The following is a 13,659-nucleotide window of genomic DNA, read 5'->3' as shown; positions in this document are numbered from 1 at the left end:
CCCTTTACGGAGCTGATCAGCGCTCTTCTCTGTGGAAGTGCCGCCATTTATTAAGGGCTCTCGTAGGAGCTGGACTCCACAGAGCCCATAATCACCCACCACGGACACGGCTGTCAGCTGTAATGGCCCCTGTTTACACCTATCTCTTGGAGTGTGACGTGAGCAGCAGGTTGATTCATTTTCAGCAGGTTCTGCTGCAGGTACTGCTACGAGGGCTGTGTATTGGCTCGAACCTTGCGTTGCAATGTCATGCATCACAACACAGGGGTTATTATTACATATATTGTGGTATGTTGCGACACTGTAAGCAAGGAGATGCAAGATGCAAAATAAATATATATATATATATATATATATATATATATATATATATATATATATATATATATATATATATATATATGTCAATACTCTGATAATCAATACAGTATTGCAAAACAACTAGTGTATCTTTTTTGGGGGGTAAAAATGGTTCATAGTAGAAACCTCTCAGTCCTAGTCCTTTAACCTTTTAACCTTACTAATTATTCAGTGTTGAGTAATTATATAAAAAAAAAGTAATCATTCAGTACCTACTAAGTTAAATATACTGTACTTTATTATTATTATTATTATTATTATTATTATTATTATTCAGCATCTGTTTAGTACTTATTCAGTAGTAATTATTCAGAATCTCTTATAAAAAATAATATGTAAATTGTCATTCGAAACGTACATACAGGCCTTTAGGGTTGACCAGGTTTATACTGAGTATTTGTTGATACTACATCCTGACATTAGGATTTTGCAGTAATACATACAACAGAATACACAGTGCATACCTTAAAGCGCCCATATCCTGCATTTTTCTGCACTTCTTAATACATTTTTTTATGTAATTAATTAATTCATTTTATTATTTTTATGTATATATGTAATGTTTTGGGGGGTAAAACGTAATTATTTTAACACAACCCATTTTGTTACTGAGTCTTTACATATTGTGTTCGGATGTATACATAAACTCTGTTTAGCTGCCCTGTATTGTTCAGCTGTCTTATATCTTCTATACCCTTCACTGATAAACATACCTACAAACATAAAAACATAAACAAGGAATTCTGAACTAAATGTTAATGACTAAAATTAATAAAAATATTTAAGTGTAAATGCCAACTTTTACAGGCGGGGCTAAACTGCTGTCGATGGAATGGGTGGGACTTTGGAACTGATTTGGGGTAGCATTGCTTAAACAGTGGATCCAAAAAGAGCATACGTGGATTGTATGGCCTGTGGAATGATTTGTACCAACAATATTTACATAGTTTTTCTTTTCACATAGTATTTTATTTTAATAAAGGCTAGTTTTATTTCAAAGAGGAGTTTCCCCCCCCCCCCCATTATATTGTCCTTTTTATAAAAGTAGATTTTATTTTATAAAATCTACTTTTTTTGAGTTACACAAAGTAAAATCTGACATTTATACTCAATATTACCTATAAAAATTATGTAATTTTTAAATTATATATTATATACAAGCCATATCTGATGCCTGTAAATAGACACTAACTATCGAAATCATGAGGGGAAATCCAATCAGACATATCCAGTCAAGCATGATTCACTATCTGCTGTTATTTTCGGTCTACAATGGTAATTTTGCTTGGGTTTAGGCCGCTCTACCCATCTGTGTGTAGTTGCTATGTGTTCGCATTTTATGTGTGGCTACTTTAACCACAGTGAAAACACTGGTATTGCAGATATTTCAAGTAGCTGTTGGACTGTTTTCCCACCTTAAAATACTTCCACATTGCATGTATCCCTGCAGACTGAAAACGGGCCCTGGTGCCACAAAGCACATATGAAGGGAAATTCCAAACATTTTATTATTATTATTTTCTCAACAATTTGGACATTAAGATGTAAGCACAGAGAGTGAGATTGTGAGTTCATTGTAGGGACACTTAGACGCACGTTTATTTAGTTATTTAGTTATTTATTTATTTATTTATTATTACACTGGTGGTGATAAATCTAACCAGGGGCCACTACAACACAAATATAGTCATTTTATTTAGGGATTTTCCAATCAGGTTATTGTGCTCTCTTTAGATCAGACGAGCTGCTGATTCATCGGTTCAGTAAAATCCTTTATTTTCAGTATCAGTTTCTATAATTAGACTTTCTAAACTGACTGATTTAGTTTAGTCGAGACTTTTCTTAAAATTAATGTTGTATAGTGTTTATCTTATAATCCAGTCTGACTCTCCTCCCTGACCAATCAGCTCCCAGCTCCTTTACAACACTGCAGTCTAATCACTTCCTTTGTGACACCTGACTGGACTGATATCTGTGGTTGTTGGTCTGCTGGTGTGTATTAACTGGTTTATAGTGGGTGAATGTGTGTGTGATTTGGGTTTCTATAGCATGTGTGTGTTAGCATTAGCATTAGCCTCCACTTGGTTCTGAATGGGCTCTTCAGTGCTGGTTTAGAAACAGAGAAAGGCGAGTGCCGGTTCTCCCGCTGGTAAAACAGAGCGTTTCAGTGAGAGTTTTATAAAGGGTCAGATATTATGGTCTGTTTTCATGTTCCACTGTAAAATAGCTCCACACTGCAGAACCTCAACTCTTTTATTTACCTTCTGAGAACGTCCGCACTGCTGCTGATGCCGGCTGGAGCTGTAATGCCCAGTAATGGTGCCTTGAGGACACCAGATGGGGCTTTGACAAAGACTCAGAACTGGATTAGGATTAACATAGCCAAGACCCGATCCATTAAAATATGCCTTGATTGGATCAAGACATCCCTAATTATATTTACTACAAACCCACAAGTGAACCTACATGTGTCTTCTGAGTGTTATATGGAAGACTGATGATAAAATAGCGGTAGATCTGCACCCTGCATTTATTTAAAAAATATCTCCTACAACAGAATTGTAAGTTTTAAAGCTCGCAAATCATAAAACAATCTACCTGCCTTCAGACAGCATATTTTATTCATAATTTCATGAGATAACTTTCTTTAGAAGCATTAACCTGTCTGGTTTAGTTCACCACCACTGGCAGCAATACTGTCTGTAAAGCAGAGAATTTCACACTAAACCACTCTGAATGACTTTGATTACATCTGAGCCATTTAATCATACAGAAATATTAAAATATCTGTCTAATAAAAAAGGACTCACTAGGGCCTAATATGTCAGATATGATCCAATGAAATCCCTCTGTCGGATCTTTCGAAGCAGCAGTGTGGAATCGGGACAGCTCAAGTTGAGAGGGGTCTGAAAATGCCATTGGCTATAATTTCCCTGCAGGGTCCTGTAAGGGTGCAGGGCCAGAGCAGAGAAAGCCGCGGCCATGGAGAGAGCGGGATACGGAGCGCTCGCGGTGAAACGAGGTGTTTAACGCTACACGAATGGTCAGGCTCCATTTCTTTACCACAAAGTGGGCGACCCAGTCATGACATGTGGGGCCTGCTTTATCTGTCAGTAGCCAATTTACATGGAGAGGGATCATTGGAGGACTCCGATTTCACAGCCAGTCAAGTCTCCTTTCACAAGCACTCCTCAGATACAAAACCACACACACACTCTCACACACACACTCGCACGTCTGCTGCCCTGGCCGTGTCGCACTGCAGGCTGGGTCCTATCCTTTACTCCAGCGCCCCAGTCCTCTGTTTACTGCTGTCCGACTCCTGTTTCAGACGCCGCCGCAGTCTGTAAACTGAACCTGCCCGCAGGCCAACAGATGGGAAGATTTGCTGAGAACATCTGATGTAACGATTTTGGCGATGTAGTCAAAGGGCAAAGTGGGGGACCTCTTTGATTTTGGTGTGTGTGTTGAGTGTCTGTTACCCAAGTCCTTTCACTTTGTCACGTCCAGCTCAATGTAGGCCTGTCATGATGGCTATTTAAAAAATTTTTTGGAGAAAAACGCTAATATTGTCATTTTAGGACCATTTTATGTCACCGATATGATAAAATAAGGGTGGGCAATATGACGATAGTTTATCGTATCGTGATCATTTTTGTAATCGTTGTAAAAAACCAATCTGATATCCACTGTACTAAATACAGAGTATTTGAATAATACTTTTTTAAGTACCTGCGACCACTGATGCGTTTTTTTGTCTGCGGTCACGTGTATCGCTGATAACATTATTTTTTTTTATTATTATTTTTTAAAATAAATATGTAATATAATATTTTTACCATATCGCCCCGCCCTATGATGATGATGATGATGATGGTAATATAATAGCATAACGATGCAGTTGCACCCTTCTAAAGAGCAATGAAATTTTAATTATTAGGAATATTCGGACATTGGAATTGGAATATACAAAATGTTTAAGTATCCTACATAAATAAAATAAAAACATTGTTTTTGATCTATTTTCTATGGTAACTCGCAGCGACATCCAACATGGCATTTCTGCAGCTGTGTATGAAGTCAGTCCGGTTACGGTTTGTCTTGCGTTGTACATGCATTTATTTCTAATCTTTTTTTGATACCATTTACTTAGAGTATTTATAATTCATCCACTTCACTGTAAAACAAATACATAAATACAGTTGTAATTGTACTTTGTATTTGGTTTGACATTCAGTTGTTGACTAAATTCAAATAAAATGATTACAACTGACGTTTTCACCAAGCAGCTTTAGAGAATCAGTAATTAGTAAAAAGACAAGAAATCAACAGCATATGAAGACATGAAAATCTAAGACCCCAATTAAGCGGCCAAAGGCCACAGTGGCAAGGAAAAACTTCCTCAGAGCTGGAGGAAGAAACCTTGGGAGGAACCAAGAATCACAAGGGGGTCCCATCTATCCTCCTCTGGTCAGAACTATTAATAAATTATTGATAAAAGTCACAGAATCACTAAATTATGGTTAAATGATAGAACTACTAGGCTTCTTTAGGAAACAGGAAAGCGCACTGCAAGACATTAGGCTGTTCTGGACCTTGGCTTGAAGAAAGTTTCTAAAATGAATATTTAATAATGCAAAATAAAGCTAAATTCATATTTTGAAACATAACCAAAAGCCAAAGTTACAAAGAGCACAAATTCTCTACACTAATCACTCACTAATTTGAGCTGCAAGATTTTTTGAGTCCAGTCTCAAGCCACCAAACTCGAGTTCTAGGTCATGTGACCTCCACAAGTCCACATTTTTGAATAGGATGCACCCAGATGCCTACTTTTGATCAGTGCACGGTGCTTTTTCACAAAGCTGGCTAACAAGCATTCTTTTGCACAGTTTCATCCTGTGCTGAAATTTTTTCATCCCTTTGCAAGCCCTGTCCGGTGCGTAGGTGACACCAGGGTGGGACATTAGCAGAGGAAAAGGAATTTCCTCTGCATGCACAGAACGTTTGAGGAGTGAAAACTGAAGCTTTCAGAAACGGCAGCTCTTTTGAACAGGACACTGCGCAGTGCTGCTCAGACGTCTCAAGAATGCCTTTGAGTTTCATCACAAAGTGGGCCTTCTTGGGGGAACGCAAGCCCCTCTCCAAGTGAGAGCAGACTGCATTCACAGAATCTGAGATTGGGGTTTGTGTTTGTGTGTTTTTAATGTAGCAGCATTGATGAAAGCAGCAGTATGTAGCATTTTACCTTAAATAGCAGCTTCAAAACCTTTGTGATGCTCCACCGACTGTAATGGAGAGAGTAGCGTCTACATTGCTGCTGCTCAGGGTGTCCTATCCATTTAAAATCCTGTAATATTACTGCATCACTTCAGTCCACATCACTTTTTTTTAACTTTTGTGATGGTTTGTATCTCTTATATGTCCAGAAATTAGTGAGTAACCAATGTGCTTTAGTGATGTCTCCAATGTGGTGGAATTCCACTTCTTGAATGTAGGGGGGGCCCAGGAGCAAGAAATCCTTATTCTCACATAATACTGCTTTAAAGCAACAGTATGCAGCATTTATACCTTAAAACAGCAGCTTTAAAATCATGTCTGTAATAGGGAGAGCAGCGTCTCTATCGTTGCTACTCCGGCTCAACACGCTGCTGACTGCAGTAGATAAATTTGGTGAGGCAGGCAGGGCGGTGCTTGCAAGAACTGTGTAACGCTGTGTAACCCGAGTCATGTTCAGGCCAAATCCTGTAATGTTACTTTAAAGCCTCAGTCCACATGCTTCTTCACCTTCAGATCAAGCTTCTGTATGTCTCAGCTTGTCCAGACATGCAAGTTTACAACATGTCCACCACCTGACTGTAGGGGGAGCCCAGGAGCAAGAAATCCTGATTCTTGCATAATACTGCTTTAAAGCAACAGTATGCAGCATTTATACCTTAAAACAGCAGCTTTAAAATCATGTCTGCGCTCCACTGACCGTGATGGGGAGAGTAGCGTCTCGGTCATCGCTACTCCAGGCATTTGGTGAGACAGACAGGACAGTGCTTGTGAGAGCAGCGAACTGAGTAACGCTGCGTCATATTAGTGGAAAATCCTGTAGTATTACCTACAGATCAAGCTCCTGTATCTCTCATCTTGTCCAAAAATGCACGTTTACAACGCGTCCTTGCCTCAAAGCGCATATTCCACTTCCCGACTGTAAGGGGGAGCCCAGGATTGAGAAATACCAGTGTAACAGATGCCTACTACTCTTGATGATTTTTTTTTTCTTCATATAAAGTGGGCCTTCATGGAAAACGCAAGCCCCTCTCAAAGTGAGAGCAAAGGAATTCGCCAACTCTGATGACATCGTAGTTCGGATGTCATGTTTCTTTGTTTTTAGGGGTTGTTTGTTTACAGCTTGGCTCCCATTAGGCTTATCTCTTGCTGTCTGATCACGCTTTTGAGTTTGACGCAGCCTCTGAAAGCACCGCTGTTGCAAACAGCGCCAGGTTTTGTTTGGCCAGCTGATTAGCATCTCTCTGGCAGAGGCATGAGGGCTTAGATGGAGCTGAAAGTGTGATAAAAACCTCACGTTGGAAACATGAATAGTAAACATCTTATCCCTCTCTGTGCGCAAAGGGCATACGGTCCGATGACCTCACAGGGGAAACTTAAAAAGCTGTATAAAATCAGCAGGTATAAAACATTTCTCCTTTTAACAGTTCGGGACGGACTGCATGCGGAGCCGCGGCTCGGCTCTTGCTCCAGTCTGATGATAAAGTTTATAGCTCAGGTGGTCAGGTTCCCTATTAACTCCAGTAATGGGTCTTGTGGATTGGTAAATTTAATTGTCTGATCGCATGAAAGGCCTGTGGAAAAAGCAGATTAACGCCAAGAGAAAAGTTGTTGGTTTTTTTTTTTGCCCTGAAAGCTTCAGTGTTTCTAATGTCTGTGTGTGTGTTTGTCTGTTGCAGGCCGTGAGCGCGTCCAGCGACTGGCGGAAAACACAGTCTATTTCCGCAGAAGGCTGCGGGAGATGGGTTTCATCATCTACGGCAACAACGATTCACCTGTGGTTCCCCTGATGCTCTACATGCCCGCCAAGATCGGGTGAGCTTCCTCTCCTCGGCCCACGTCACGTCTCTGTTAAAGTGGCGGTTCAGCCAGAAATCAAATTTACACTGTTTTTTTTTCCCTTCCTAACATAGTGCATCAGCCAAGACTTGGTCGGTGCCCAAAGTTGGCTTGTTTAGCGTTGGACGGCAGTTACAAGGCTAATACACAATATATGTCCAAATGTTTGTGGACTCCCCTTTTAACAAATGCACTCAGCTACTTTAATTTGCACCTATTGCTGACACAGATGTACAAATGCACACACACACACACAAACACAGCTTGTTTAGTCCCTGTAGAGTATTGGCAATAGAATTGGCAATAGAATAGGACTGTGGTGCAGTTGAACCTATTAGCACCATGCTGCCTATGGCCAGACGTGAGCTAGAGAGGTATAAAGCCCCCCAGTATTGAGCTGTGGAGCAGTGGAAGAACTGTGTTCTCTGGAATGATGGATGGTGCTCCAGCCAATACTTTTGGGATGAGTTGGGGATGAGGTGAGGTGGGGTGGGGTGGGGTGATGATCATCCAATATCCTGAACTAAAAACTCACTTGTCATTAAATGCAATCAAATCCTCACAGCAATGCTCCTCAAAAAGTCTAGTAGAAAGCCTTCTTCCCTGGACAGTAGAGACAGTTACTTCAACAAAAGCAGGACAGTCTCGTTCTTTCCGAAGAAGCAGTGAATGAGCAGGTGTCCCAATACTTTTGTCTTTATAGTATAGCTAAGAAGTAATGGGAGCTTATAGTCAGTCACAAGGTTAGCACTGTGCAGTGTACACGCCTAAATCATGATACACTTGCCTCTAATTGTGTTAGGTTAAGTAATGTTTTATCGTCACTGTCGCAGCAAAAGCCTTGTATCTCCACAATAGCAACTTTATAGAAGAAAAAAAAACTTTTAACCATTCAAGATAATCAAAAACCACTTACTCTCTTGTTTTTTTATATATATATATATATATATATATATATATATATCTTTTTTTAATTTATTTATGTTAAATCTCACCTTCAGGGCATTCGGTCGGGAGATGCTGAAGAGGAATATAGGTGTGGTCGTAGTGGGCTTCCCTGCTACTCCCATCATCGAGTCCAGAGCACGCTTCTGTGTGTCTGCAGCCCACACCAAAGAAATGCTGGACCAGGTAATGCACTGCTAGCCCTCCTACTTATTATTCACTGATGCCAACCAACTATTTTAACTTTTACGTTTTAAAGCAGCAATATGTGAGAATTGGTATTTTTCCCCTCTACCGTTAGAAGGTGTTTTACTCTTACACCACTGCCGTAAATACAAATCACATGCTTTGAACCTCACCATTCTCATTGACTGCTGTACATGCAGTTGTAGACAAGCCGAGAGATACAGAAGCAGCATCTGAAGGTAAAGAAGCATGTGGGCTGATGTAGTAGAGTAGTATTACAGGGTTTTACACAAATATGACAATGATGAGAGGTCCCGTGCGGCTCCTCCCAAGTTGCATAGTGCGGCATTCTGGCCCTGAGTTGCAATGACAGAGACGCCATTCTCCCCATTACAGTGAGTGGAGCATCAACACTATTCTGAAGCTGCTATTTTAAGGTACATTTGCTACATAATGTTGCTTTAAAGTAATGACTGGGATTGCTGCACAGTTTGGTGTTTTTTCCTGCTCAAACACACTTAATTAAACCTCTCAGTTAATTACCAAATTACAGTAGTTGTGCCACAGCAGGGAAATCAGGGCACTCTGCTGGACTCAGGCCTTCTGTGCCCCACCTCTGACTTAAGGTAGGCTGTCATGCTCAAATGACTCAAACGCTCACATTACACTGAGTGTGTGTGTGTGTGTGTGCTGTTTCTGGACAGATTTGTTAGAGGATCAGATTGGAATATACGCTGTATTGACAAAAGTATTGGGACACGTCTTATTCACTGAATTCGGGTGTTTGATTCAGTCCCATTGCCACTGGTGTATAAAATCAGGCCCCTAGTCCTGCAGTCTGCCTTTCTTACACACATCAGTGAAAGAATGGGAGGTTCTGGAGAGCTCACTGAACTCCAGCGTGGTTCTGTGTGTAATAGGAGACACCGCTGCACCAACAACAACAAGTCAGCTGGTGAAATTTCCTCCCTCCTAGATCTTCCTCCATCAGCTGTGAGTGGTGTTATTATTGAACAGTGGAAGAGTTTAGGAGGAACAGCTCACAGAGAGCAGCTCAGCCACCGAGTGTCTGTCAGACCACGTAAAGTTACAGAGCGGGGTCAGGGCCGAGTGCTGAGCTCAGAGCAGAGTGCAGAAAAGCCTCCAACTGATTCAGTAACTGCAGCAGAGCTCCAGACCTGCTGCTGCTGGTAGAGCTTAGAGCAAAGAGGGACCAGCTCCATATTAATATTGCCTATAATGTGTTTGAATGGGGTGTCGTTAAAGCTTGTGTTGGTATAATGTGTAGGTCCCTTTGTTACAGAAGCCTTTGTTTTGTTGCATAGAAGAAAACGTAAGAAAACACGCAACACTGAATAGTGGCAGTGCTGTAAAGTGAGAGAAGTCTGCATAATTATATCAATTGCTTGAGCCAATTAGTATAAAAAATGTTACTTGCAGCCTTTAGATTGATTAAGTACTACATATTATTTCACTCCATTCTGGTGCTTCAGTCCAAAATCTGAAGAAATGTCATATAGGGAATACCCTTGGTATCCCCGGATGGGTAAGGATGAGCAGTTAAGGGTAGAGCTGGGCAATATGACGATATTTTATCGTATCGTGATAAATTGTGTTATCGTGATAGACAATCTGCTTTTCTAAGCATATGGAGGAGACTGTTAGTGCTTAACAAACACTGATCAGCTGCAGGTTTCATTACTAACAGTGTCATTAGACTGATTCAAGGATTCAAGGATTCAAGGAGACTTTATTGTCATTCGCATCACATGTGGTACATGGGGTGGAACGAAATTGTGGTACCCAAGGACCCAGTTTTACCCAGACAGCAGTACTTAAATAAATAAAATATACATAAATATATAAAAATATATGTAAAAATGAAAATAAAATACAGAGAGAATTTAATTAGATGAAAAGCAGCAGATGTTGAATAAAAATTAGTATCTGAATAGTAGTTTATAAGAATCTGTGATTACATATCATGTATAGTGAAAAAATCTTTAAATATCGTGATGTAGTATTTTTACCATATCTCCCAACCCATAATTTAGGGTGTGTTCTTTCCTTTTCTTTTCTTTCTTTTTTTTTTTTTTTTCTTCAATCTTCTCTCGAGAAATGAGAGCACACGCCACAGCTACCTCTCATAACACAGTTCAAGCCCCAGTCCATCAATCCCTTGAAGTTTAGTGTCTCTAACTTGATACACCCTTCTTTGTTTGAATGCAATTACTGATAAAGGAATGCGAGGCTACATCTTCAAAGTGTCCCGTGCCGTAAATTAATTGACAGTGTCAGCTCTCTTTGGCAGCCTGCAGTTGAGGGGTTTACATAAGAAGTGCCTGCCACAGGGGTCTGCTCTGGCAGGAGATCAAAGAGCATCTTAATCTGCCTCCCCAAGGACTCTTGATTTAACCATGCTGAAAAGCACTCCGGCCGTCTCAGCCCCCCACCCTCCACCCCCCTCCCCACACACACCCCCTCAGCTCTAAGAAAACAGGCCTAACTTTGATGTGACCGTTTATCGCATCCACGCATTTTTCAGAGAGATGTTTTCCTGCATCTGCTGGCTGGCCGATGTTGTGCGGCGGAGGCCTTATGAAGATGTAATGACATCAGATCGCTTTAACCCGGTTTTACAGAAACGTCTCGCTGACTTTGTTCCTTTGAGCTGATTAAAACTTGCCCCCCGGAGTAGGGGATGGGCTGCATGTCCACGTTGGTCATGGTGAAATGGATCAGTGTGTGGAAGTGGGGCTTTCTGGGAGCTACTGTGTTTCTACCACTGTCTAAAAGAGGTTCAGTGCTGCCCTTATTGTTGGATGCACTGTAGTAGTTTCTGAATGAGAGTGTGCACAGTTGAGATCCCTGTGGAAAGGATTATTAGTGTTTTTTATTTTTGTGTTTTATTAGTGTTTTTTATTTATATGATTATTAGGATTATAGTGTTTGTTTATTTTTTTATTTTTTTAGAGTATAATAAAAGGACTCTGATGTGTGAAATACATCACTGTTAATAGGGTTGCTGGTTCAGAAGGGTCGTGACACCAAAAAATGAAAAATTAAAAAATTGACACATTTTTGGCTTTGTTAAAACAGTAGTAGCCTCTTTTCTGGCTCTGAATAAAAGGTTTAGCAATGCTCACTCTGTCTCTCTCACTGTGTGTGACGTAACTCCAGTCTTTCATGTGCTTTACTGCTGACAGCTAATGATCCTCTCAGCATTATTTATGGGTTTGTCACATTTCTCCCCTCCAACACATTTTCATGTAAAAGCTCTGCAGCGGGTGAGACTTTTTGCAGCTCTTTGGTCCTTTTGTAGATGAGAGGCTTTCCTCTGTGAGCCTCCCCTCCCACCTTCTCCTCAGGCTTAGAGAAGGTCCATGTGCCACAGTCACCTGACCTCAGTAAAGGCTTGGAAACTGTCCTAATATTTTGCAGCCTTTGCAACATTAACAGGATTACTGTGACTGTGTAATATTCCTAATATTACAGCAGCTTCTTCTTCTAGTTCTAGTGATGCATTGACTTTTAATTGATTTTAACAACCATGTTTTCATTTTAAATAAAGTTCTCAGTCGTTCTTCAGTAGTTTATTAAAGAAAGATTAGAAGCTCTGTGGAGATCTATTACTATTACCACTATTAACTATTATTACTATATATTTACATTATCATTTACATTTAAGGTTCTCCAGAGCGACTTACAAAAGTGCTTTGCTGTTTACCCAAGAAAAACCTCAGCTAGTTTGAATAGACTAATAATTCAAATATACCTCTAAGTTATTTAAGTCGCTTATATGAATATATCAGAATACCTGAGCATGACTATGTCTCTCGTGTGGTCGTACAGTGACTTTTTATCAGTCATTTATAAGTGGTTCTGACCAGAGGTTCCTCTGGTTCCTCCCAAGGCTTTTTTCCTCCAGCTCTGAGGGAGGTTTTCCTTACCACTGTCTCTTTTGGCTGCTCACAGAGGGGGTTAAATGTCTAATATTTTATGTGTTGTTGATCTTATTACTGGATTCCTGTAAAGCTGCTTTGTGAGATCAGTTGTAACAAAAAAAAGTGCTAAACAAATAAATCAGATTTCATTAATAAAATAATTTCATTTTGATTCAAGGTTTGTTGATTCACGTGACTCGTTATGATCGTTTGCTTGTATGAGCACACATCATCTGCTCCATTTCCTTGTATTGTATTGTATTGTCCACATTCAGCTCAGGTAGTGGGCAGATTGTATCATCCCATCAGGGAAGATAGGGAAGCTTGTCCTTAAAATCTTGCTCGAATTCCACTTTACGATTCGGACACTCTGAGAAAAATGTCCAATGTAGGCGATAGTGTAATTAACTGTAAATAGGGATTTATATTGGTATATTGAGTCATGTTTATAACAGATATTGCAATGGTTAAATGTCTAATTTTGGCTGTACTTCCCCTCTGTCTCATTTTGTGAAAATTAAAAAAATGTTTTTGTGATGAAAAAATGCCCAAAATGCGGATTTAAACTTGGTTATATGGATTGAAAATCAAATGTTGATGTGTGTGTGTGTGTGTGTATATATATATATATATATATATATATATATATATATATATATATATATATATATATAATTGTATTATTATACAATTGCATTTATAGTAATAGCCTTACTGTATGTGTGTGTTGTTTGTAGGCTCTGAGTGCGATCGGTGAGGTGGGCGACTTGCTGCAGCTGAAATATTCCCGACACAGAATCCTGCCCACTCTCGACCGACCCTTTGATGAGACCACATATGAGGAGTGTGAAGACTGAACATCTTCCAGTCCAAACCAAAAGTGCACTGCTCGTCTTAAGCTCTCCGAGAAGAGTCACTGAACCACTTAACAAATGCCATTCTTATTTTTTTTCATCATGATTTCTTCTTCTTCTTCTTTTTTTTTTTTTAAAGCATATGGAGTTCCTAATAACACTGATGCTTTAAAGTGGAAACTGTTGCTCTTTTTTCTGCCTGCCTTGTCATTCCTTGTCTGTCATTTTGACGTGAGATTTGAGACGTGTCCTTA

The 13,659-nt window shown here is 39.9% G+C and overlaps 1 protein-coding gene across 1 annotated transcript in view; it reads left to right on the top strand.

Annotated features, from left to right (window-relative positions):
• sptlc2a (serine palmitoyltransferase, long chain base subunit 2a) overlaps positions 1-13,585 on the top strand; it is a 38,873-nt gene extending 25,288 nt beyond the window's left edge. The window contains exons 10-12 of the mRNA XM_072690256.1: positions 7,317-7,452; positions 8,478-8,607; positions 13,289-13,585. Coding sequence (XP_072546357.1) covers positions 7,317-7,452; positions 8,478-8,607; positions 13,289-13,408 — 386 coding nt within the window. The 3' untranslated portion in view covers positions 13,409-13,585. The remainder of the gene's footprint in view (positions 1-7,316; positions 7,453-8,477; positions 8,608-13,288) is intronic.
• Positions 13,586-13,659: the final 74 nt, after the last annotated feature.

The sequence above is a fragment of the Salminus brasiliensis genome, chromosome 10 (assembly GCF_030463535.1).
Source record: "Salminus brasiliensis chromosome 10, fSalBra1.hap2, whole genome shotgun sequence".
Lineage (NCBI taxonomy): Eukaryota > Metazoa > Chordata > Actinopteri > Characiformes > Bryconidae > Salminus > Salminus brasiliensis.
This window is presented reverse-complemented; position numbering and strand designations above follow the sequence as displayed.